Source organism: Bos taurus, chromosome 22 (assembly GCF_002263795.3).
Source record: "Bos taurus isolate L1 Dominette 01449 registration number 42190680 breed Hereford chromosome 22, ARS-UCD2.0, whole genome shotgun sequence".
In the NCBI taxonomy this organism is placed as follows: domain Eukaryota; kingdom Metazoa; phylum Chordata; class Mammalia; order Artiodactyla; family Bovidae; genus Bos; species Bos taurus.
In genome coordinates this window covers 14306315-14332225 of record NC_037349.1, presented here as the reverse complement: position 1 = coordinate 14332225, position 25911 = coordinate 14306315, and the positions used below count along the sequence as shown (strand labels likewise).

Here is a 25911-nt window from a genome sequence, read left to right as displayed (position 1 = left end):
AATTACTATAAGGGAGCTTAGATTTTATAATTCTTTAAATGATACCTGATGCTTTTTATTCAATTACAAAAATTTTAGAAAACTTGAAAAATGTAGAAGAGGACAAAGAGAATAAAAAACTGCTTGTTATTTAATTACCACCTAGAGTAACCACTTGGAGGAGGAAATGGCAACCCACTCCAGTGTTCTTGCCTGGAGAATCCCATGGACAGAGAAGCCTGGTGGGCTTCAGTCCATGGGGTCGCACAGAGTCGGACACGACTGAAGCGACTTAGCAGCAGCAGCAGCAGAGTAACCACTGATTACATTTTGCTATAACTACTTTTGGTTCTATACATGTATGTTCATTTTTAAACAAAGGGACATAATTTTATATAAGTTTTTTTCATGTAATAAGTAGACCTGATTGCACCTTTTGATTAATTTATTCCTGAGCATTTTATTTGAGTTTATTTTTTGCTACTGTCATTGATATATGGTATTTTTATAACCTGTTTTTGTGCATACGTTCACTGTATATGTATGAAATTAATTTTTACATATATAGTTTTCTAATTGGTCTACTTTACTAATTCTTAGATTATTTTAAAAGTTTTTCAGTTGACTTCATCTTGGCTTTTCTTTTGAGTTTTTCTGTTTTGAAAGTCTGTGTTCTTAAATTTTTTTTTAAACATTTTCTACAAAAGTTCCTCCTAATTCTTCATGAGTCTCTAATATTCTGTCTTCTAAGTTGCAAAGTGATTGTGGTTTCCAGGAACTTTATTAGCTAATTATTCTGTCCTTTACCTTAGTTTTGAATTGTTTATTTTTCTATATATTTTTCACTTTACTGATTTGATTTTCTGGTTATCAGTTTGTTGGTCAGAGTTTCAGTGGACATTCTTGATGCATAAATCCAATTTTTTTTTTTTTCTGATGTGAAATACTTGAGGCAACAGCACTAGGAATAAAAATTGAATTTAAGAAGAGCACAAAGAAGCATCTCGAATAACTGAAGGGGAACATCTAGTTATTTGTTTTCATTATGTATCAATTCCACTTTGGGATTTATAAAGATATAGGCGTTTAATACCTACTTCAGCCTGGAATTTTTTTATACTGTAATTTAAGCTTTATATTGACTATTTGGTAAGGCAGAAATAGATTAATTTTTGGTGAATGAAAGATAAAAAACGTGCTGATAATTGTAACATCTTCATAGTTCTTCATAGATAATTGCCTCTTCATAGTTGAGCACATCAGACTATCGAAGATCTGTTTCGTAGTCCTAACCAACCTTTGTGGTGAACACAAGCAAGTCAGCTACTTGCTCTGAGCTTTGTTTTTTTCACCTGTAAAAACAGGAATAATAATGCAGTAGATATAGGGTTTTTGTGAAGATCAGATGAGACTGTCTGTGGAAGTGTTTTGAAGAGCAGTGGAGGTCCATCAATACAAGTGACCTTTTTCAGTGGAGTCTATTTAGCATGTTACTGACTCCGCCTCTTAAAACATGGGCTTCCCAGGTGGCACTAGTGGGAAAGAATCTGCTTGCCAGTGCAGGAGATGCAAGAGAGGAGGGTTCAATCCTTGGGTTGGGAAGATTGCTTGGAGAGGAGGAAACAGCAACCCACTCCAGTTTTCTTGTCTGGGAAATCCCATGGACAGAGGAACCTGGCAGGCTACAGTGCAAGGGTTGCAAAGAGTCAGACACGGCTGAAGCGACTGAGCACATGCAGTCACAGAAACTGTCTAATTCTTGTTACTGTTCCAGATTGCAAGTGGCCACATGAGTCAGCAGGATCTGGAGTCCCGGATGAGAGAGCTTATCTACACAGACTCAGATCTCGTCATCACCCCAATCATTGACAATCCGAAGGTGCGGAAAGACCCCAAAGACACCCTGGGGCTGGAATCTGGGTGACGTTTTCATTCCCCAGTCTTATCTTCTCCCCCGATTCTTGTGGTTGTCTGCTTTTCTTTCTTTCCTGCCACGTGCCCATACTTACTTAGATGAATGATTGCAGACACGCTCCCTGATGGTGTGTGGTGAAGGCACATGTCAATGAGCAGCGCTCCTCGGCTGGGGTGAGGGGCTAATCACAGAGAGACCATAGCTCTCATAGGTGGTCAGGATTGCAGGGCAGGTGATGGCGAGAGACGGGGAGCTTGTGTGCAGCTTCTCTGAGTGTTAATATTGTACAGGACCACGGCATGGTTAGTAGAGCTAGGGGACTGGCATTGGTACAGTGCGAGTAACCGCTGAACTTACTCGAATTTTATCACTTGGGCCACCGGTGTCCCTTTTCTGTGCCAGGATCCCATGTTGCAGTTGGGATCTTTTGCCTCCAATTGGTCCTTGTACTCCATGGTCTTGTGGTAATTTCTTACTGTTTCCTTGTCTCTTATGAGCTTGGGCTTCTCCGGTGGCTCAGACGGTAAAGCGTGCCTGTAGTGTGGGAAATCTGGGTTTGATCCCTGGGTCAGGAAGATCCCCTGGAGGAGGAAATAGCAACCCACTCCAGTCCTCTTGCCTGGAAAATTCCATAGATGGAGGAGCCTGGTGGGCTACAGTCCATGGGGCCTCAAAGAGTTGGATACGACCGAGCGACTTCACTTATGATCTTGATACTTTGAAGAGTACAGTACTGGGTAGGTATTTTGTAGAATGTCCCTCCGTTTGGGTTTGCCTAAGCATTTCTCATGATTACAAATGATGTTATGCATTTTTTGGCGAGAATACTACCAGCAAAAGTTTTAAAAATGCTCCCTAGGGAGTTTTTGGAAACGTTAGATATAGAAATGAGGGTTGAATTTTTAAATTAAAAGTGTCACAATGAAGTCCCCCAGCTAACCCAAACTCATGGATCCAACTGCTACGTGTAGTCTTCATTTTGCTTGAGAAAACCATATGGGTCTTCTGTTCAAGACCTCAGCCCACCTTCCAGCTCTTCCGTAAATCCTGACCGCATCAAACCTAAAGTCCTTATTGATTCTCTAGTTTCTTAGAAACATTTCTCTGAAGTCTGTAATTATGTCCTGCCAGTTTTTCATCCTAATATAAATATTTCATGTTTTTTCTGCTGTTTAACAGATGTTTGTCGTATCTTTCCAACCAGATTGTCAGCTCTCTGGCAGTTGGATCATGTCTTTGATGTGTTTCTCTCCCCCTTCCCACTTAGCACAGTGCTTTGCCTTGACAGGCAGCCAGTAAAGATTTATTGAATAACTAAATTTCTAACCTAGAAGTAAATTAGCTTAAGAGTAAGCCAAGATAGGGTGGACTGACTCTTTTCCATGAAGTTTTATTTTTTTGCAGACGTGAATTGAAATGATTTTATTTTATGCCTTATCACTCATATTTGTGTATTAGTCTGAAAGGGTTCTGTTGAATGCTTGTTTTTTTTTGTGTTACATTTTATGTTGTTCTTCTCTGTCCTTATTGATTTGTAATGGCATCACTGACTCGATGGACATGAGTCTGAGTGAACTCCGGGAGTCGGTGATGGACAGGGAAGCCTGGCATGCTGCAGTCCCTGGGGTCGCAAAAGGGTGGACACCACCGAGCGACTGAATGGAACTGAATAGGAGATACATCGGGAGACAGATACCCATCTCAAAAGTTTTTTTTTTTTTTTAACCACAGATTATGAAACAACCACCAATTAAATATGATCCAAAAATATTGCATCTACCAGCACATTCAGGTAGGATCCTAAAGGGCTTATCAAATACATAGATTCATGGCAGCCGGATACAAATATAAAATTTAATTGTAAATGGAATATTTTATTTATGAATAGCTAAATTTTTATTTTCCTGCCAACTGGCTATTTTCCCGAGGCATTAAGAAACCAGCTATAATCCTCTTGTGCCAGCATTTGCCTTACTCAGCTGGGTCCAGGCTGCCATGGACTCTTCAGGGCAGGAAAGTTTCTGTGAAGCTGGGTGGGTTTTCCTGTTGTGTGTGTGGGCCCTTCTCCCGCCCTGGACCTTAAAAGCCAGTTGAATTTCCAACATTAATCGTGCTGTTGTGGGTACAGAGAGTTGGAAACCATAAGGAAGAATCGAGATTTCTACCTGAGGGAGTGGGGCAGTTGAGATTGGAGTCAGATGGCTCATTTTTGGGGGGATAATGTAGGCCTGGAGAGACTTGAAGCATGATTGTTACTTTTCTTTTTTTCCTAATGGAAAGTCTTATTTAGGGTGAGTGTAAGAATTTTTTTAATACCTTGAATTTTGATGTATTTTGTTTGATAAATTATGTTTTAAACTAGACCTGGAAAGATTCTTCATCATAGTTGGAGTAGAATCTAAAAATTGAAATCAAAGTAAATGTAAAATAAAACATGTTCATGTTTTAAGTATTCCAAGTAGAGGCACAATTTATGAAAACTTAGAGGGGTTTATCTCGAAATATTCCTTCCCTTTTCCACTTTAGTTTGAATTATTTTAAGAAATTATTGTTAAAGCTTATTTTGTTTAAATATAGAGATTAGGTGAAATTATGTTAATTTTAGCTGGCAGTTCATTTCCCAGTTTCTGCCTTTTGTTTGTAGGCATTTGGAGGTGGTACTCCCAGATGGTTTCAGCTCTGTATTAACCTAGTTATATTTACTAGTCATTTCAGTGGGACTTCATAATAACTATAAAAATTTTGGCTTTTCCAATATCTTAAGGCTAGGTTGCATTATTTATGCAAAGGCCATCTTGTTTTTTTCAGAGTACAGTTTTATTTAACTTTGTACTTTGTTATGCTCTTGGTTGCAAGAAAATTCTACTAAATTTAGGCATCTGCCATGTTTTTTAAGCATAGTTTTCCATTGACATAGTTTACAACATCTCCATGGGTAGAAAAGTAGAAGAATATAGAAGAGTGACTAAAAGTGGTGGCATCTTTGGAGTGTTTTGGTTTTGATGGTGTAAAGTTAGGGTTTTCTTTGCCCTCACTTTAGCTATTGAAATTCTGTGTTCTTCTTTCTCTTGCAACATTTGTAGCAATCTCTTTTCACATAATCCCCACTTTTACTATTTTCTTTCTTCTGCAGTGGATAAATTAGTATTTCTAGAAGACCAGGATTGGAATGATTTTCTGCAACAAGTGTGCTCGCAGATCGACTCCACTGAGAAGAGTACGGGGGCCTCGCGAGCCAAGCTGAATCTCCTCTGCTACCTGTGCGTGGTAGCTGGGCACAGGGAGGTGGCCACCAGGCTCCTCCACTCCCCCCTGGTGGGTTCCTAAATATTGGGAAGCAAATAACTCCTTTCACGTCCTTGCAGTCTGCCTTCTGCACTTAACTTTTTAATTTCTATAGAGAGAAAAGCAAGCACTAAAATACTAATTCAGTTTAATTAAAATGAAAAAAGTGATTTATCAGGATGACAGGTTTGCCAGTATTGTCCTGTGTTTAATGCTTGTATCTAAAAGCATTTGAATCGACATTGACTTTGAAGAGCTTCTTTTTATGTTATGTTACGCTTGCATTTTATGTTAACTTGTAGTAATTGTAAGATTTATTTCATCCATGAAATCATAAGAGAGCAATCTTTTCATCAGCTGCTGGAGTGAGCTGCCCATGTGGAATAGGGGCTCTTTTCCTGGGTCTTCCTGGTGAATTCCAAGGTTTCTCATGTGACACTGAATGGGGAATTGAGTCTCTAAGCATTTTTCCTTCTTCCTCTGATAATATTATTTCTTGGGCTGTCTTGGCTCATCAATGAAACCATGGGAATTTGGCAGAGCTTTTGAAGTCATCCTCAGAAAGGAGCATTTTCCTTTCTGGGCCTTCATTGGGGAACTACCTTGAAAAAATTTAAGTTCATTTTCTTGCAGAGTAGTGTTACAGTTCCTTATTTGGTACTTATGTTTGTGGGGTGAGGGGCAGTGGCATGTTTAGAGAATAGAATTGAGTTGGAGAAACTGGACGTACTTGTTTCTTAGTTTTTATCCAGTATATTCAGTGCTTTTGCATCTTTGTAAATAATTACTTCCTTGGTGCGGAATTTGCATTTCATTTGTATATAGGTTTGATTTGTTAATTTAGTGGTCAATTGCTGTCTCATTTCATGATTTAAATACATTTTAATTTTTATATTCTAGTTCCAGTTGCTAATCCAGCATTTGCGAATAGCTCCAAACTGGGATATGTAAGTAACATTTATATTTTAATAAATTATTCTTATTTTATTAAGTAGTTAAAACATGCATATTTATTAAAAGCACATACTCTTAAATACTTATTACGAACTATTCTAAAGTAATGATAACTCTGAATCATAGTCCTTTCTGTACCATTCCAATTGTCAATTTAAAAATGAAAGTGAAATTGAAAGTCGTTTGGTCATGTCTGACACTTTGAGACCCCATGGACTATGCAATCCATGGAATTCTCCAGGCCAGAATATTGGAGTGGGTAGCCTTTCCCTTCTCCAGGGGATCTTCCAAACCCAGGGATCTTCCAACCCAGGGATCAAACCCAGGTTTCCTGCATTACAGGCGGATGCTTTATCAGCTGAGCCACAAGGGAAGCCCAAGAATACTGGAGTGAGTAGCCTATCCCTTCTTCAGTGGATCTTCCCTGACCCAGGAATCGGACCAGGGTTTCCTGCATTACAGCTGGATTCTTTACCAACTGAGCTATCCTTATCCTAATATTATAAATTCAATTCTAAGGTTATATAAACTACTTTAAAACTTTATTCATGGTTACTCTTTAGAATATTCTTTTTAAAATAATTTTAATTGGTTTATTTATTTTTGGCTGTGCTGGATCTCAATTGTGGCAGGCGGGCTTCTCATTGCAGTGGCTTCTCTTGCTGCAGAGCCTGGGCTCCAGGCATGTGGGCTTCAGGAGTTGCCCACATGGGCTGAGGAGTTGAGGTTCTCAGGTTTTAGAGCACAGGCCCAACAGTTGTGGAGCACAGGCTTAGTTGCTCCAAAGTATGTGGGATCTTCCCTGATCAGGGATCAAACCTGTGTCTCCTGGATTCTTTACCACTGAGCCACCAGGGAAGCCCTTGAATATTCTGAGTCAAATACTTTACACTTATCCCTGTGTTTTAATTTAGTTACACTAAGGTGTTCTCCTTTGCCACTATATCTTGCCTTAAGGTGGTAGATAAGAGTGCCTGATGAACTATGGACTGAGGTTTGTGACATTGTACAGGAGACAGGGATCAAGACCATCCCCATGGAAAAGAAATGCAAAAAAGCAAAATGGCTGTCTGGGGAGGCCTTACAAATAGCTGTGAAAAGAAGAGAAGCGAAAAGCAAAGGAGCAAAGGAAAGATATAAGCATCTGAATGCAGAGTTCCAAAGAATAGCAAGAAGAGATAAGAAAGCCTTCTTCAGCGATCAACGCAAAGAAATAGAGGAAAACAACAGAATGGGAAAGACTAGAGATCTCTTCAAGAAAATTAGAGATACCAAGGGAACATTTCACGCAAAGATGGGCACAATAAAGGACAGAAATGGTATGGATCTAACAGAAGCACAAGATATTAAGAAGAGATGGCAAGAATACACAGAAGAACTGTACAAAAAAGATCTTCACGACCCAGATAATCATGATGGTGTGATCACTGACCTAGAGCCAGACATCCTGGAATGTGAAGTCAAGTGGGCCTTAGAAAACATCACTACGAACAAAGCTAGTGGAGGTGATGGAATTCCAGTTGAGCGATTCCAAATCCTGAAAGATGCTGCTGTGAAAGTGCTGCACTCAATATGCCAGCAAATTTGGAAAACTCAGCAGTGGCCACAGGACTGGAAAAGGTCAGTTTTCATTCCAATCCCAAAGAAAGGCAATGCCAAAGAATGCTCAAACTACCGCACAGTTGTACTCATCTCACACGCTAGTAAAGTAATACTCAAAATTCTCCAAGCCAGGCTTCAGCAACATGTGAACCGTGAACTTCCTGATGTTCAAGCTGGTTTTAGAAAAGGCAGAGGAACCAGAGATCAAATTGCCAACATCTGGATCATGGAAAAAGCAAGAGAGTTCCAGAAAAACATCTATTTCTGCTTTATTGACTATGCCAAAGCCTTTGACTGTGTGGATTACAATAAATTGTGGAAAATTCTGAAGGGAATACCAGACCACCTGATCTGCCTCTTGAGAAATTTGTATGCAGGTCAGGAAGCAACAGTTAGAACTGGACATGGAACAACGGACTGGTTCCAAATAGGAAAAGGAGTATGTCAAAGCTGTATATTGTCACCCTGCTTATTTAACTTATATGCAGAGCACATCATGAGAAATGCTGGACTGGAAGAAACACAAGCTGGAATCAAGATTGCCCGGAGAAATATCAATAACCTCAGATATGCAGATGACACCACCCTTATGGCAGAAAGTGAAGAGGAACTCAAAAGCCTCTTGATGAAAGTGAAAGTAGAGAGTGAAAAAGTGGGCTTAAAGCTCAACATTCAGAAAACGAAGATCATGGCATCTGGTCCCATCACTTCATGGGAAATGGGGAAACAGTGGAAACAGTGTCAGACTTTATTTTTCTGGGCTCCAAAATCACTGCAGATGGTGACTGCAGCCATGAAATTAAAAGACGCTTACTTCTTGGAAGGAAAGTTATGACCAACCTAGATAGCATATTCAAAAGCAGAGACATTACTTTGCCAAGAAAGGTTCGTCTAGTCAAGGCTATGGTTTTTCCTGTGGTCATGTATGGATGTGAGAGTTGGACTGTGAAGAAGGCTGAGTGCCGAAGAATTGATGCTTTTGAACTGTGGTGTTGGAGAAGACTCTTGAGAGTCCCTTGGACTGCAAGGAGATCCAACCAGTCCGTTCTGAAGGAGATCAGCCCTGGGATTTCTTTGGAAGGAATGATGCTGAAGTTGAAACTCCAGTACTTTGGTCACCTCATGCGAAGAGTTGACTCATTGGAAAAGACTCTGATGCTGGGAGGGATTGGGGGCAGGAGGAGAAGGGGACGACAGAGGATGAGATGGTTGGATGGCATCACTGACTCGATGGACGTGAGTCTGAGTGAACTCCGGGAATTGGTGATGGACAGGGAGGCCTGGCATGCTGCGATTCATGGGGTCGCAAAGAGTCGGACACAACTGAGTGACTGAACTGAACTGAAGGTGGTTCACAAAAAATAATGAGATTATGGTCTGTAAACTCGTGATGGAAGGATGTGTACCTGCTTATATGGAGGCAGCATACTTGGTGAAAAGCACATTAGATGAAGTGTTAGCAGGCTTTGTGCTCTGGTCACCAGTGAGCCTCGATCAGATGATTGATTATTTCTTTCAGAGACTCTCAGCTTCTGAGGGAATCTCTGTGGGGTGATGAAAGTACTTTGGATTCAGACAGATGTTGGAGTGGATCACAGGTCTGCCCCTTGGGAAATTATTACAACAGCTGAATGTCAGTTTCCTTATCTGTAAAATGAGGATAGTGTACCAAGCTCATAGATTTTTGGTAACAATTACAATAAAAAAAAAATTGAAATATAGTTGATTTGCAATGTTGTGTTAGTTTCAGCTGTACAGCAAAGTCATTCAGTTATACATGTATAAATTCTTTACATTAAATATTGAATGAAGTAGGTGTATGAAATACCTGTATGGTGCCTGGTTCTTAGTGGGTGCTTAGTATATTTTGGGGGTGTGGGAGCTGTAGTTGGTGCTGTCAAGCTTAGTTTACCGTTGAGAAGCACATGAAAACACAAAGGTGAAGGTGTTTTGTAAAATGGGCCAGTGGTAGGAGAGGAATTCTTCCCTGCTGGTGAAATATGGGGGAAGCAACAGGTGTCCACAGAATGCTTTCTTGAATAATTACTCTTACACATCTTCTAATATTACTCTCCCAAGGTAAATTCTGGCATTACAAAATAGGATTTTTACATCATTTTTGAGCCTAGTAAACTTTGAGAAGAGTTGTGGTATGCTCAGTGAAAAGAAAATGACATCTAACCCTTCGGTGAGCCTCAAATTACAGCTTTGAATGGGGTGCCCCCTGCTGACTTTTAAAAACAGACACTCTTAATCTTTTCCAGGTACTACTGTTACTTGTGAAACGGGCTTCCCTGATAGCTCAGTTGGTAAAGAATCTGCCTGCAATGTAGCAGACCCCAGTTTGATCTCTGGGTTGGGAAGATCTGCTGGAAAAGGGAAAGGCTACCCACTCCAGTATTCTTGGGCTTCCCCTGTGGCTCAGCTGGTAAAGCATCCACCTATAATGTGGGAGACCTGGGTTTGATCCGTTGGTTGGGAAGATCTCCTGGAGAAGGGAAAGGCTACCCACTCCAGTGTTCTGGCCTAGAGAATTCCATGGACTGTATAGTCCATGGGGTCGCTAAGAGCCGGACACAACTGAGCGACTTTCAGTTACTTGTAAAACAGTTTTAATTTGAGGAAAATGATGGCTAGTTGAGCCCTCTGCTCGGAGTCTTATTTTACTCTCATTGTCCATTCAAATACTACTTCTTCCAGTGAGGCTTTTTCTGATCCAGGTCTTATCACCTTGACAGCATATGATTAGGGTCTTTAACTCAGCTAGGGGATAATCACTGTGGAAGTAGGTATGCTCACTCCTTGGTGGTATTCTGTATATAGGAAAATGAAATGAAAAATAATGTGGTGTAATTTTGTAAGTTTCTCTTCCCTTTATATAACGTATTATATATTTTTCATGTCATTAATTTTTTTGCCCAGGATTTTTTTGTGTGGTATGCCTCTTTTTATAGGCTATGAATATTTGATCATTTTATTTACCCTGCCCCTATTTTTGGATAGTATTATAATATTGTAAATAATACACTGGTGAACATTTTTGTGCTTAAATCTTTGTGCCTATCTGTTTTTTCTTTTTCCTCTCAGGGCAGATTCGTAGAATTAGAATGAACAGGTAGAGAGCAATAGATAATTTTTGTGACTTCTGATAAATTGCTGAAATTCTCTGTAGAAACATATCAGCCTGCCTTCCCAGTCACTTTGTATAAAAATGCCCTTTTGTTAGAACTCGTAATAGTGAACATTTATAAAATCTTACTGTTTGTTGTTCAGTTGCTAAGTCATGTTCTACTCTTTATGACCAGATGAACTGCAGCATGCCAGGCTTCCTTGTCTCTCACTGTCTCCCTGGGTTTGTTCAGACTCTTTGTCTATTGAGTCGATAATGCCATCCAGTCATCGCATCCTCTCTTGCCCCCTTCTCCTCCTGCTCTCAGTCTTTCCCAGCATAACCTTTGTCAATCAACTTTACGGAGGTATACTTCACAGATAGTGCATAATATTGTAATTTAAGAAATTTTATTTATAAAATATACATAACAAAATTTATCATTTAGCCATTTAAAGTGTATAACTCAATGGCATTATGTATATTGTAGTACTGATGCTGTGCAACCATGATCATTGTCAATTTCCAGAACTTTTTCAGTTCTAAACAGAAGCTCTTATCCAGTAATCATTAAATCCTGATCCCTCCTCTTCCAAGACCCTGATAATCTCAGTTCTTTTGTTTCTATGAATTTCCATCTTCTTGGTACTTAATAGAAGTGAGCGTATACATTTGTGCTTTCGTGTCTGCATTATTTCACTTACCTTAATGCTTTCAAGGTTCATCTGTCTTGCAGCATGGATTAGAAAGTCTTCCTTTTTAAGGGCTGAATAATATTCCGCATATGTGTATGCCACAGTTTGTCTTTTCATCTGTTGATGGACACTGGGGTTGCTTCTAATTCTGACTATTGCAGATAGTGTGGTTGTGAGCACTGGTGTGCAAATACCTGTCTGAGTCCCTGCTTTCAGTTCTTTTGGGTAATATGCCTGGGAGTGGAATTGCTGGATTATTTGATAATGTTTTGTTCAGTTTCTTGAGAATACCGTCAAACTCTTTTACACAGCGTCTGCACTATTTTGCATTCCCACCACCAATGCGTGAGGGTTCTAGTTTGTCCTCATCCTCTTCAACCCTTAGTTTTTTCCATTTCTCTTTTCTTTTCGGTAGTAGCTCTTCTAATGGGTATGAAGTTATATACAGTGTGGTTTTGATTTGCATTTCACTAATGACTGGTAATGTCAAGCATCTTTTCATGTCCGTATTGGTCATTTGTTTGTCTTCTTTGGAGAGATGTCTTTTCAGGTCCTTTGCCCACTTTTGGTTGCCTTAGTTTATTTATAGGAGTTCTGTGTGTATTCTGGATATTAACCCTGTGTTGGGTACATGACTTATCTCCCATTCTGTGAGTTGCCTTTTTGTTCTGTTGATAGTCTTCTTTGATGCCTACGTTTAAAAATTTTGATGCAACCAGGTTTTTCATTTTTTTCTTTTGTTGTCTGTGATTTTAGTGTCATAGTCAAGAAATCATTGCCACATCCAATGCATAAAGCTTTTACATTCATGTTTTTTTCTACTCTGCACTCTTTACTGGAATGTTTGTAAGTCTGAACAGGACTACCAGCCTCCATGTTTGGTGGGAAACCCAATTTCAGATTCCTCTGACCTCGGGGGTCACCACTGCCCGAAGTCACCCCTTGTTTCAGAGACAAGCCCCAGGACTCTGGTCTTCTCCAGGACAGACTTCTGTTCTGCCTGTACAGTGTCCATCAGTAGTGTGAGTGTTTCTACACTTCCTTATATAAAAGATTTTTATATGAAAGGTCCGTACACAGACACAAACTCATTTGCAAATGTACCAGAACCTCTATTCCACTCCAGTCAAATTGTCTTCATTTGCTAAGAAAAATATGATGCCGGGCTTGAAAATCATGACCATAAAGATTGGGGGCAGGAGGAGAAGGGGGTGACAGAGGACGAGATGGTTGGATGGCATTGACCGACTGAATGGACTTGAGTTTGAGCGAACTCCGGGAGATGGTGAAGGACAGGGAAGCCTGGCGTGCTCTAGTCCATGGGGTCACAAAGAGTTGGACATGACTGAGTGACTGAACTGAATTACGTTTTATAGTTTTAGCTCTTACATTTAGGTGTTTGATCTATTTTGAGTTTTTTGTTTTTTAATATAGTATTAGGTAAGAGTCCAGGTTTCTTTTTTTTTTTTTAATTATTTATTTTTGGCTGTTGCCACCTGGGCTTTTCTCTGGTTGCAGCAAGCAGGGGCTCCTGTCTAGTTGCGCACAAGCTTCTCACTGCGGTGGCTTCTCTCGTAGCAGAGCATAGGCTCCAGGGGTTGAGGGCTTCCGTAGTTGCAGCTGGTGGGTTTGAGAGCTCAGGCTCGGTAGCTGTGGTGCACAGGCGTAGGTGCCCTGAGGCATGTGGGATCTTCCCGAAAGCAGGGATCAAACTCCTGTGATCTGCATTGGCAGGTGGGTTCTTTACCAGCGAGCCACCAGGAAAGCCCCAGGTTCGTTCTTTTGTGTATGTATCTCCAGTTTCCAGCACTGTTTTTTGAAAGGACTGTCCTCTCCCCATTAAATGCTGTTGGCAGCCTCGCTGATAGTCATGTTGACCACGTATGGTGAGGGTTTGTTTCCGGGCTCTCTGTTGTTTCATGGATCTATAAATCTGTCTTTCTGTGAGTACCGCAGCGTCTCAATCACCATAGTTTTGTAGTAAGTTTTGAAATCAGAAAATGTGACTTCAACTTTGTTCTCGTTTTTCAAGATTGTTTTCGGTTCCCTGGATGTTCTAGGAAGGAGTTTTCTAGTTTTTGGTACAGTTTGATACTTTAATAAAGTAAATGCTCATTGTCAGTTTTTTTTTTTAAATACAGTTTCTCCATTTGTGAGTTACTTCACTTCTTGATGGATTGGATTTCATTTGGTCGGTTTCTTTCAGAATTAAAAAAAAAAACTTCTTTTAAGAAGACTGTCTCTCAGAGGCTGTGCTTCTGGAGTTGCTCCTTCCTTTGAAACTTTCTGGCTGTGGTTCTGGGGCTCAGGCCCAGCGGGCTGAATGAGGCCTCCCAGGACCTTCAGACCACACCCATCCTTGAGCCCCGGCTTGTGCGTGCTCATTCGCTCGTGTGCTGACTGCAGTTTTGGAAGACTCAGGGCAGCCCACCTCTTTCTTCTTCCTCTTATATGTGACCAGCTTGATTCTGTTTTTCAGTGAAAAAAGAATTTTTCTTTATATTGCAGGCCTGCAACTTTTTACTAGGATGTATCTTTTTACAAATTTTCCTTGCCAGTTGGTCTCTTAAAGGCTTTAGCCTTTCTTTTACTTTTCTCTGTCCTTATGATTTCTTCATCTCTATTTCATCCTTTTTCTGCTCCTGAAACTCCTGTAGGATGGATGTGGGATTTTGTATCTCTTGACTGCATTTTCTTATGCTTTCTTACTTGCTTATTGAGATAAAATCCACCCTTTCTTGGTTTTTATTGAATTTATTTTTTAGAGCTGTCTTAGGCTTACTGCAAATTGAGGGCACGGTAAAGAGATTTCCCACGTGCCTCTCCTTCCCATGCGTGTTGCCTCTCCAGGTATCAGTATCTCCCACCTGAACGGCACATTTGTTACAAATGAGGCTCCTAAAGGGACATGTCAAAATCATCCGAACTCTGTACTTTACAGTACAGTTCATTCTTAGTGTGTACAGTCTGTGGGTTTGGACACTGTTGAATGATGTGTCGCCATCATTATGGTATCATGCAGTATTTATTGGATAAGAAGCAAATTTGGGTTCTGCCTGTTCATACCTCTGACTTCTTTTAGCCACTGAACTTTTTATTGCCTCCATAGTTTTGCCTTTTCCAGAGTGTCATGTAGTTGGGATCATAAAGTATGTAGTTTTTTCCGATTGGCTTTTTTTCCTTAGTAACACACATTTAAGGTTCTTCCATGTCTTTTCATGGCTTGATAGCTCATTCTTTTTATTCCATTGTCAGATATTCCAGATATTCCATTGTCTGTATGTACCACGGTTTATTTAACCATTCACATACTGAAAGGGGTAATTACTATTTCTTTCCTCTCTTTGGCAAAGACCTTTGAAGAATTTTTACTTTCCATTGCAGTTATAAAGCACAACTTCAGTTTTTGTCACCATTACAAATGGACTTTCCAGGTAGCTCAGTGGTAAAGAATCCACTTGCCAGTGCTGCTGCTGCTAAGCCACTTCAGTCGTGTCCGACTCTGTGCGACCCCATAGAGCAGGAGACGCCAGATATGCAGGTTTGATCTGTGCATCGGGAAGGTCCCCTGGAGGTGGAAACGGCAACCCACTCCAGTATTCTTGCCTGGAGAATCCCATGGACAGAGGAGCCTGGTGGGCTACAGTCCATGGGGTCACAAAGAGTCGGACACGGCTGAGCGACTGAGCACGCATGCACACAGATGGTGCTGCAGAGGGCGTTGTGTTCATGTCTCCCTGTGTACACAAGGGAACGTTCCTCTGGGCCATACATGTGGGGGAATGTATGCTCACCCCATCCCATCCCACTTTTCTCCCATGTTGATGCTTACAGTTGTATAATGTAACTAAATGGGGTTGATTTCCTTGGTCCTAACTCTCCACTTCAGAACCCATTTTCTCTCTGTTTACAGAAGGGCCAAGATCGCTCGGATGATTGGTTTACTGGCCTCACACACATCTGAGCTCCAGGAAAATGCACCTGTTATTGAGGTAATTTGTTTTATTACTGAAATGCTATGAATGGAGAGAATGTTCTCAATTTTAGAACATACAGCTCTCGTGGGTGTTCACTTAAGTGTTTTTCGTGGAATGTGGCAGCCGCTATAAAGTAACCTCAGTAGACCGTCACACTTCAGCGCTGCCTCTCATTTTCAACACTGGCAGTTATTGAGGGTGGTGTGGTGGAGTTACATGGCTTCAGGGCTCTATTCATCGTGATTTTAACAATTTTTGGATAAAGCTTGTTTCATTAACTAGATTTCTTGGATGTCTGCCGCTGTTAATTTTAAAAAGTAATAGTGTGTATTTAGCTATCTAGGAAACTTTTGAATTAACATATACTATATTGTGAATTGTTTCTGTTGGATAAGGAGGGATTTTCAAAGTAACTTGAAATTGTGTCAGGTACTCCTTTCTAATGCCATCTGTTTAAAAATTTGTTACTGCTTACAAAATTTTTGTGTTGTGTTGTTCAGTCACTGAGTTGTGTCTGACTCTTTGAAATCCCGTGGACTGCAGCTCGCCAAGCGCCTCTGCCTCTCACTATCTCCTGAAATTTGCCCAAGTTCATGTCTATTGAATCCAACAAATTTTTTAGTTCTGTAACAATCGAAACAACCACTAGATGGCACTCAAACACAGGAAACAAAGTTTACAAGGTAGCCACCATTAAGACCAATTGACTGTAGCAATTGAGACAACCACTAGGGGACGCTCAAACACTGGAAACAAAGTTTTTACAAGTTAGAACTTGAGGAAGAAATAAGCTTGGCAGGTATAGGTCACTTTGTTTGTCGTTTCCCTGTTTTTTTTGGTTTATGCTGCATGAGATGTGATTCCGGTCCCATTTTAGATTAAGGAAAGTCATGACAGCCTCTTGAGAACAGTGCAGTCATTTCAGGAGATGAGGATTCCTGTGAGGCCCATCTATGACCTTAGGTTCAGAACTCTTGAGACGAGGTTTCTGTAGCACAATTGTGTGTTCATATGTAGTTTTCTCCAGTATGTTTCAATAAAACTCGTGGTTGAAGATCCTGTAGGCATTTTAAAGGCATAGACCTCATTTTATTTTATTAATTTTTAAAATTTTATTTTTTTATTGAAGTATAATTGGTTTACAGTGCGTCACTTTCAGGTGTCCAGCAAAGTGATTCAGTTCTACGTGTATCTGTCTATATCTCTTCTTTTTTCAGATCCTTTCCCCTTATAAGTTACTACAAAATACTAAGTATGGTTTTCTGTGCTACACAAGTAGGCCCTTGTTTGTTATCTATTTTATATGTATTAGTGTGTGTATGTTAATCCCAAACTCTTAATTTATCCTCCTCCCCTTTCCCCTTTGGTAGCTATAAGTTTTTTTTCCCCTTTGTCTGTGGGTCTATTTCTGTTTTGTACATAGGTTGATGTGTATTATCTTTCTTTTGAAAAGATTCCATGTATAAGTGATATCATATGATACTTGTCTTTCTCTGTCTTAACCTCACTTAGTATCATAATCTCTGTCTACCCCTGTTGCTGCAAATGGCACTGTTTCATTCTCTTTTTATAGAACCTCATTATTCATCACTGTAATCCATGGTGCCTAGCCAGCCAAGTAACGTGTGTACATCTGGTATTCAGTCCCTGTTAAAAGATTTAATAAATGATTACAAGAATGGTAGGAAAGTGTGGCAGTATAATTTGTTATCAGGAGACAGAAGAGATGGATGGAGAAAAATCTATTTTACTTTTCTTATGATACAGTTTAAGTCCCTTCCATCTTATTCTGCCATCACTGGCTACAGAAAAGAGCTAGTTGTGGTCTCTTGTATATATTTAGAAGCATTTATTAACTTCTTCCTTATGTTTTCTACAGAAAAATATAGCCAGCTTCTTATACTTTTCCTCCTAGGCAACACATTTATCGCCCTGAGTTTGTTGTGGTTCTTATGTGTAATAATTTAAAATAAATATTATGATATTATGTTACGTATATTTAAATCTTAAACATGCAGTGGATATATTTTAGGAAATTAAATATAAAACCTTAAGATTCAGAACTGGAAAGAATATTAACAGATACTCTAGTCTGATCCCTTCATTAAACATTTTCATTATGGAAAATCTCAATATACATAAAAGTAGAGAGGCTGAAATACTGAGCTCACTTCCAGCAGTTACTGACATTTTACGAATATTGTCTGTCTGTCGTCTTACCCTCTCACTCCCCTCCCTGTCTCCTCCCTATGTCTCCCCTTCTCCCGTTACAGTTTTATTTTTGTTTGTTTTTTGGTGGTGCTGTGTGGCCTGCTTGTTGGATTTAGTTTCCTGATCAGGGATTGAACTCCAGCCCCCAGCAGAAAGTGTGGAATCCTAACCACTGGACTGCCAGGGAAATTCCCACCCCCCAACCCCTGGTATAGTATTAAAAAAAAAATCTTAGACCTCATACTGTGCTCATAAATGCTCTAGTATATATATCTAACAGAAAAGGCTTTAAAAAAATACAGCCACCACGCTGTTACCACGGCTAACGCCATCGCCAGTGGTTGCCTAATACTGAATACCAGTCAGTGTTCCGATTTCCCTGATGTCTCACACATGTCATTGTGTATTTTTTCATTGAACCAGGACTGAAACAAGGTCCGGTACTGCATTTAGAGAACATCGACTATTAAGTCCCTGAATTTCAAACATTTTCCTGTTTTTTTTTAGTGCCATTCATTTATCAAAGACAAATTGGCACTTGTTTTGACCGGAGCTGAATTCCATTAAGTTTTATTCTCTCCTTGGTGGTCTTCTCTCACCTGTGTTTCCCATGAACTGCTTAGATATGGAGACTTGCTTAGATTCAAGTTGTTTTATGGAGAAAGGGTAGGAATTCTTCCTAGTTGGTGCTCTGTGTTTCCTATTGACTCACAGGAAGATGCATATAATAGTGTCTGGCTAGTGATAGTGTGATTGGTCACTAGCTTCAAGTGTTGTCAACACTATGATTTTGAACTTTTCCATCACTCTTCAAAGTTCTAGCCTCTATCGATGATCAGTGCCTAGTGGCATTAGTCCTTCAGGGTTCCCAAAATGATAATTTTTTTCTTTCTATAATTCCTTTCTCATTTACAGCTGGTATTAGAACTTTCCCATCTCGGCTAATTGGTTATCCAAAAATACAGTGTGTTTAGCAAAGGCAGGATGAATGATTGTCTACCTTTGTAGACCAATATTCAGAATAATACGTTGTGCATTAGTAGTCTTAATTCTGTCCAGTCAGGTTTTTTTTTTTTTTGTATGAAATTATGGATTTACATATATATGTTTGTATATTCAGTCTGCTGTAGGCATTAGTCTTGTGGACTGAGTTCCGTCTCAGTCCAACAGGAGCCCGTTCGAGTTTGCTCCTTTCTCCTTTCTGCGTGAGCTGATCATTGTCTCTGATAACTTAGTTGCTTTCTGTCAAGAAGATTTCACTATTCTTGGGAATAGTCAGCCTTAGTTCCGAAGTCAGTTCTACAGGAAACCTTATTTAATTCTGGCTGACAGTGGTGCTTAGAGAACACAGTCTGGGTCTGGGTGTTACTGATGCTGGGATTGTCGTTTCTTCTAGCTAGGAAATGTTCCAAAAGAGAAAAATCACAAGTTCACTCGTACCCGTACTTTCAGTTCACAACTTTTCTATTTAAAAATTCAAGCGCTCTTGTTAGAGGCTGAAAACCTTCGTTGGTCATGATATCAATACACTTACCTTCTTTAACCGATAGTTAATAAGTGGTTTAAAAGTAATAACCATATTATTAGTAATAATAAAATTACAAAGTGCTGTTTAAGTTACTATTATTACTTTTTGGTCCTGGGGATACAATCTACTGTGTTTTCAGATCAATTCAAATAATCTTGTCACCAATTTGATATATAATTATATATATATTTCCTTTTGTGTTACATATTTTGGGATTATAGACTCAGGGATTGCTTTGTGTGTGCTTTTTGGATTAAAGATGGTAATACTCTTTTTACTGAAGTGTTACAAACATACAGAAATGTGCACTAAACATAAACTTCATGCTCAGTGAATTGTTGCAAAGTGGAAGCCCAGGAAACTGCTCCTGGTTCAAGAAACAGAGCATTGCCAGCTTGCCAGGACACCCTTCGGGCCTGATCATGATCACTGATCTCTCCCTCTGCCGTACCTTCTGATGCCACAATTACTTTGCCTGTCACTGAGTTATATTTAAATGGAATCACATGGCACGTGGTCTCTGGCTTCTTCTGTTGCATGTCATGTGTGTGAAATCCACGCTCATCTTAGGTGTCTCATTCCCTTTCGTTACACCATCACATTGCTGGTGATGGACATTCGGGTTGTTTGCCATGTTTGGCTATTACAGGTAAATCTTTTAAAAACAGTTTGATGCACTTATGTGAGCCTTCTATTGGATAGACCTAGGAGTTAGCGTTGCTAGGTCATAGGATATGTGTATGTTCAACTTCACAGGGTCATCTAATCTGTTTTCTGAAACAGTTGCATAGCCTTAAACTCCTTTCACCAATGAAAGAGAGTTTTCAGTGCTCTGTGTTTTCATTAATTCTTGGCCTTGGTATAAAATCATGTTAAATTAGCATTTACCAAGTTCTTTATTTTTAGCCTATTTTTTTTAACATGAATGAGTGTTGAATTTGATTCTGTGACATCTGTAGAGGTGATTGTATGGGTTTTATTCCTATCTCTATTAATAGGTAGGTTATATCAATGGCAGTCCTAAAATTAAACCACCCTTGCATTTTTAGAAGGCCTTCCACTTGTGATGTATTAACATCTTTATAATGCTCTGTTGGATTCTCTTTGCTCGTATTCTGGATTTCTCCCCCCTGGTTTCCCCCCGACACTAAGTTCTTGAAAAGCCCACGTGAGTTGCCTTGGGCGGTGTTGATAGTTGTCTGTTTGCTTTCTCTTGGTATCATTAAATTTGATTCTCTAGTCCCAACGTTTCCTATAAATTTTAAGTTAGGTCTAGAGACTTGATGGATTCAAGTTAAATTCTTTTTAGAAAAACTATCATAGATGATGCTGGGTCCTTCGTATTTCATCGTGTCAGGAAACATATGGAGTTGGAACGTACTTGGATCCTTCGATTAAAGAGGTGATGCCAGATATCTCCTTGGCAGTGTCACTGTCACTGCCAAGTTGGGGGTACAGTAAGAAAATAACTTGAAGAGTTACATGAATTGTAACTGTCCTGTTTTAACCTTTTAGTTCATGACACGCTAATCAATGTATTAACTGTCACTAATTCCCACTGTGTTTTCCTCTTATTTTCAGCAGACTGATTCACTTAGTCCATTGTGTATGCAACTGTTTTATTGCTGTTACTGTTTGAAAATTCATCTAGTTTTCACATTTATTTTCCTTTTTATGTCCTAATTTTTTTTGGTAGGATAATCAGTATCTTATGAAATCATAACTTACGGGTATTGACTCTCTGTTATTCAGCGTTCTACTGAATTGGTTTTAGACTTCTTTTTTAAAGCTTTTTGTTTTGTATTGGAGTATAGCTAATTAACAATGTTGTGATAGCTTGAGGTGGACAGCAGAGGGACTCAGCCAGACATATACATGTATCCATTCTCCCCCAAACTCCACTCCCATCCAGGCTGCCATATAACATAGAGCCGAATTCCCTATGGTTTTAGATTTGAATTTTATGTTAAGCGGTAGATACATGGTGTTTTGAAGCATTATTCAGCTTAGGTCTCTCTGAACATTGTGTGCCTGTGGAACTCTAAACGCAGGACATGATGAACTGTATTTACAGACAATTGACTGTTCTGGCATGTATTTGAAAGGTTGTGGTATAGCGTGTCCACTTTGGGCTCTTGTTCTCTGTTATGCTGCACACTTGCACCGCTCCCCCGGTGCCTTGCATGCTGCAGCTTTTCATTACTGAAACAGCTGCACACAGCGAGCTCTGCCATGGTCCTTATTTCCCACAATCCTCATTTCCAACATATCACTTTTTGGAAGAACAAATGATACTTGTTCCACTTTGTGGGATGTACATGTTTCATGTACATAAATGAAATTATTTTTACCTAGAGTTTTCCCCATGTACTGTCTATTATACTTTTTTTTCCCTACTTATAAAATAGCATATGTTTTTTGAACTATGACAACTTAGCTACTTAGATTACTTGGAAATCCTCCCGAAGCAGCAAAAACAAAAAAAATCTAGAAATACAGGATAAAATGTAACAAAGACTTTTAAAAGACTTAGTTGGATGTCCAGGAAAGTAAGGGAGATTCACACAAGTCAGAAACAGGGAGCTGAAATGTGAAATGGTAAGACTTTGAGGCTATCTGAGGCAGGGTAGGGTGGCGGTTATTGTCATTGAGTTTTGTGATCTGGTGGAACTTGAGAACAGAAGCTGAGGCCTTAGGTTGCCCAGCAGCAGTTAGTTGGAACTAAGGCTCTTGAAGAGCTACACCTTTAGTTAAGAACGGGAATTTGCAGGAAGCATAAGAAAAGGAGCAGTCCACTTATCTACACTGGGAGGTATCAAGGAAGCTTGTTGATTTTATCTTTAGCTCTAGAAAAGTTTAAAGTTTTTCATGGAAATTTGTAACCAGACTTTTTTGGGTTTTATTACTGTTTGGAGTGTGCGTTTACACTTCTTTCCAGGTGAGAAACTGACATAAAAATCAAACCTGGGTTGGAATTGTGGTTCTGGTAATGGATGAGAAGCTTCTGCCAATAATGATAAGGAATCTAGACAGAGTATAAAACAGAAGTAGGTAGAAGGTGGAGGGGATGCCCAACTTGGAAGAAAGGAAGCTGACTGTGTGAGCTGTGTTTTCAGCTGGCTTATCCTCCGGCTGTTGCTCCAAGTAGAACCCAGCAGTCTTCCCAGGTTAAGGGACTGAGTCCCATTTCCTAACTTGGTGGGACTTGACTTCCAAACTCTTAGATCCCCAGCTCTGGGCAATTGTTGAAATTTCTGCTCCTCTTTGACCTCTCACCCTACTGCTTTCTGCGGGGCTCCAGGGAGTGTCACTCAACACAAACACACAAACACACAGCCTCCAAGTTAGCCGGAGACTTCAGAACACTTTGGAAAATTTCCAACAATTATCTCATCAAACATTTTTTTCTAGCTCATTCTATAGTTTATGTGTATATTATGTTGTATGTACACATTGTATGTGTTTTTGCATTGTATGTGAAATAAGGTAATGCTGATGTAAGGTGAAATGTGATTGCTTAACAGATGGTATCATAATCTCAAGAGTGTCCAGTAAAAAAGTAAGCAAACAGCTATAGCTAATTTGGTCAGTAGAAGAAATGCAATGCAATTCTGAACTCAATCAAAAGTAAGTTGGGAAAGGAGGATTAAAGGGAGAAAGATCAAATGGGGCAAATAGAAAGTGAATAATAGCAAGATGATAGACTTAAACCACGTCACGTTAATAATTACATTAAAGTTCAGTGGCCTAGATACTTCATTTAAAAGGCACAGGTTGTCATACTGGATTAAAAAGAGAAACCTAGCTATATGAAGTTTACATAAGACATATTTAAATATGAAGATAGACTAAAAACACGGAGAAAGATATACCATAGCAACACTATTAATAAGAAAGCTGCATGGCTATGTTAATAAAAAGATAGATACTGAGGGAGTAACACTAGAGATAGAGATAGGTGTTTCATAATAGAAGTTTCTATGAATTTTGTTGTTTAGTCCAAAGTCATGTCCCACTCTTTTGAGACCCCATGGACTGTAGCCTGCCAGGCTCCTCTGTTCATGGCATTTTCCTGGCAAAAATACTGGAGTGGGTTGCCAGTTCCTTTTCCAGAGGGTCTTCCTGACTCAGGGATTGAACCTGTGTCTCCTGCATTGGCAGGCAGATTCTTTTTTAAAATAATTTTAAAAAATTTTGAATTGGAGGACAGTTACTTTACAATATTGTGATGGTTTCTGCCATACATCAGCATGAATCAGCCATAGGTATGCATATGTCCCCTCTCTCTTAAACCTCTTTCCCCATCCCACCCCTCTTGGTTGTCACAGAGCACTAACTTTGGGTTCCCTATGTCATACAGAAAATTCCCACTGTCTGTGTACTTTACATATGGTAATGTGGATGTTTCAGGGCTGCTCTCTCAAATCATCCCACCTTCTCTCTCCCTCACTGTGCCCATAAGTCTGTTCTCTTTGTCTGCATCTCCACTGCTGCCCTGTAGATGGGTTCATCAATACTATCTTTCTAGACTCCATATATAAGTGTTAATATACAATATTTGTTTTTCTGACTTACTGCACTTTGTATAATAGGCTCTAGGTTTGTCCACCTCATTAGAACCGACTCAAATGCATTCCTTTTTATACCTGAGTAATATTCCATTGTGTATATGTACTACAACTTCTTTATCCGTTCATCTGTTGATGGATGTCTAGGTTGCTTCTGTGTCCTAGCTTACCGGGGTCCAGCCCCGGTTGGATCAGGGATTCCCTCAGGAGGACGGCGCTGGCGAAAGAATAGATAAAGAGAAAAAGAGAGAATTTTGCAGTTAAGAAAATAGAGGAGAGAAAAGAGGCTGATATTCCTTGGTTTACGCAGAAAGCCAATAAAGCCCCAGCACAGGACTTGCTCTGTTCACGTAGGCCGCAGGCACCCTCTCGAATCGTGGAAGGTGCCCCACCTTAGGCACCTTCTCAAGTGGGTCTTAGAAGCCCAGGCAGGAAAGTGAATGCAGAGAGCCCCTGCGCTCCAGGGGGTCACCCTGAAAAGGAAAAGGAAGGAGAAAGAATGACATGGGGAGAACAAGCTTCTGTGAGCAAGGCCCGCACTTTATTTTCCAAAGTAGTTTTTATACCTTAAGTTGTGCATAGAGGATAATGGGGGAAGGGGTAGAGTCATGCAAGGACAGCAGTCCTTGATCCCTATTGAAGCCAGGCTTTCAAACTTATCATATGCAAAAGCTTTAGGTGATTTACATCATTTTCTGGCCAGGAAGCCTGTTAACATTTTATGACCCTTTTCCTCAGAAAACTTATTTTTCTCTAAAGGTGATTATTCTAAAGTCAGGCGCCACCCTCCAAAAGCATTAGATAAAGTTGCATACCTATAGGGCAAAAAGTGGTGGGATATAACAAGAAAAGAATTAACTCAGGGGTCCAAGGTTGCAAACATTAAAGCTACTACTTACATTTCTATACACCAACTATATCAATACACTCCCAGGGACACAGTAGGTAAGGGATATGGAAACTTGGCAGCAAGCATTAGCTCAACAAAGAAATCCTTTACTAGTTCTATTCTCTGAGAAGCTCTGCATTGTTAGAATATCTTAAGCTTCTCATGCCTCTTGTGGTTGGGAGGCTGTGAATCTGAACAAACTTGTCAGGCAAGCTAGAAAGTCATCAGAGGGGTTTGAATTGAAACATTCCTATTATGTCCAGGAGACTTATTAACTAGAGTTTTAAATTGATTTTCTTACCGGGGATAGCCCCCCGTTAATGTCAGAGGAGTTGGTGAAAGTCGTGAAATAGTAAAACAGACAGATTTTGGTTTGGGGGTAGACGCTCAGGCGGGTCCAGAGGGGCACCCCTCGAGTTCTGGCTCGCCTTGCCCACCAGAACTCTCCCACATGACCTTGTCATGGGTGGGGTCTCCCGTGCTGGCTCCTGGCACTAGCTATTGTAAATAGTGCTGCAGTGAACACTGGAGTACGTTTCTTTTTCAGTTATGATTTCCTCAGGGTGTATGCCTAGTAGTGGGATTGCTGAGTCATATGGTAAGTTTTCTTCCTAGTTTTTTAAGGAACCTCCATACTGTTCTCCATAATGGCTGTATCAATTTATATTCCCACCAACAGTGTAAGAGGGTTCCGTCTTCTCCACCTCCTCTCCAACATTTATTGTTTGTAGATTTTTTGATGATGGCCATTCTGACCCATGTGAGGTGATATCTCATTGTCATTTTGATTTGTACTTCTCTAATAACACGACAAAGTATGAGATGGCTGGATGGCATCACCGACTCGATGGACATGAGTCTGAACTCCGGCAGTTGGTGATGGACAGGGAGGCCTGGCATGCTGTGATTCATGGGGTCGCAAAGAGTCCGACATGACTGAGCAACTGAACTGAATAACAAGTGACGCTGGGCATCTTTTCATGTGTTTATTAGCCATCCATATGTCTGCTTTGGAGACATGTCTGTTTAGGTCTTCTGCCCATTTTCTGATTGGGTTGTTTTTTTTTCTGGTATTGAGCTTGTGTATTTTGGAGATTAGTTCTTTGTCAGTTGTTTCATTTGCTATTTTTGCCTCTCATTCTGAGAGTTGTCTTTTCACTTTGCTTATGGTTTCCTTAGTTGTGCAAAAGCTTTTAAGT

General features: G+C 39.9%; 1 protein-coding gene across 12 annotated transcripts in view; it reads left to right on the top strand.

The window, feature by feature from the left end:
- The window catches only part of ULK4 (unc-51 like kinase 4), a 521202-nt gene that overhangs the window by 40085 nt on the left and 455206 nt on the right, over positions 1-25911 (top strand). For 9 of the 12 annotated variants that reach the window (XR_009492338.1, XR_009492337.1, XM_059879993.1 and 6 more), the window contains 6 exons: positions 1754-1858; positions 3626-3686; positions 5028-5209; positions 6080-6126; positions 6476-6523; positions 15453-15531. Coding sequence is in view for 10 of the 12 variants with exons in the window: in XM_059879993.1 (XP_059735976.1) it covers positions 1754-1858; positions 3626-3686; positions 5028-5209; positions 6080-6126; positions 6476-6523; positions 15453-15531 (522 nt within the window). In the remaining 2 variants the exon portion in view is untranslated. The remainder of the gene's footprint in view (positions 1-1753; positions 1859-3625; positions 3687-5027; positions 5210-6079; positions 6127-6475; positions 6524-15452; positions 15532-25911) is intronic. The other 3 variants (XM_024983119.2, XM_005222596.5, XM_059879990.1) reach the window with 1 other exon arrangement.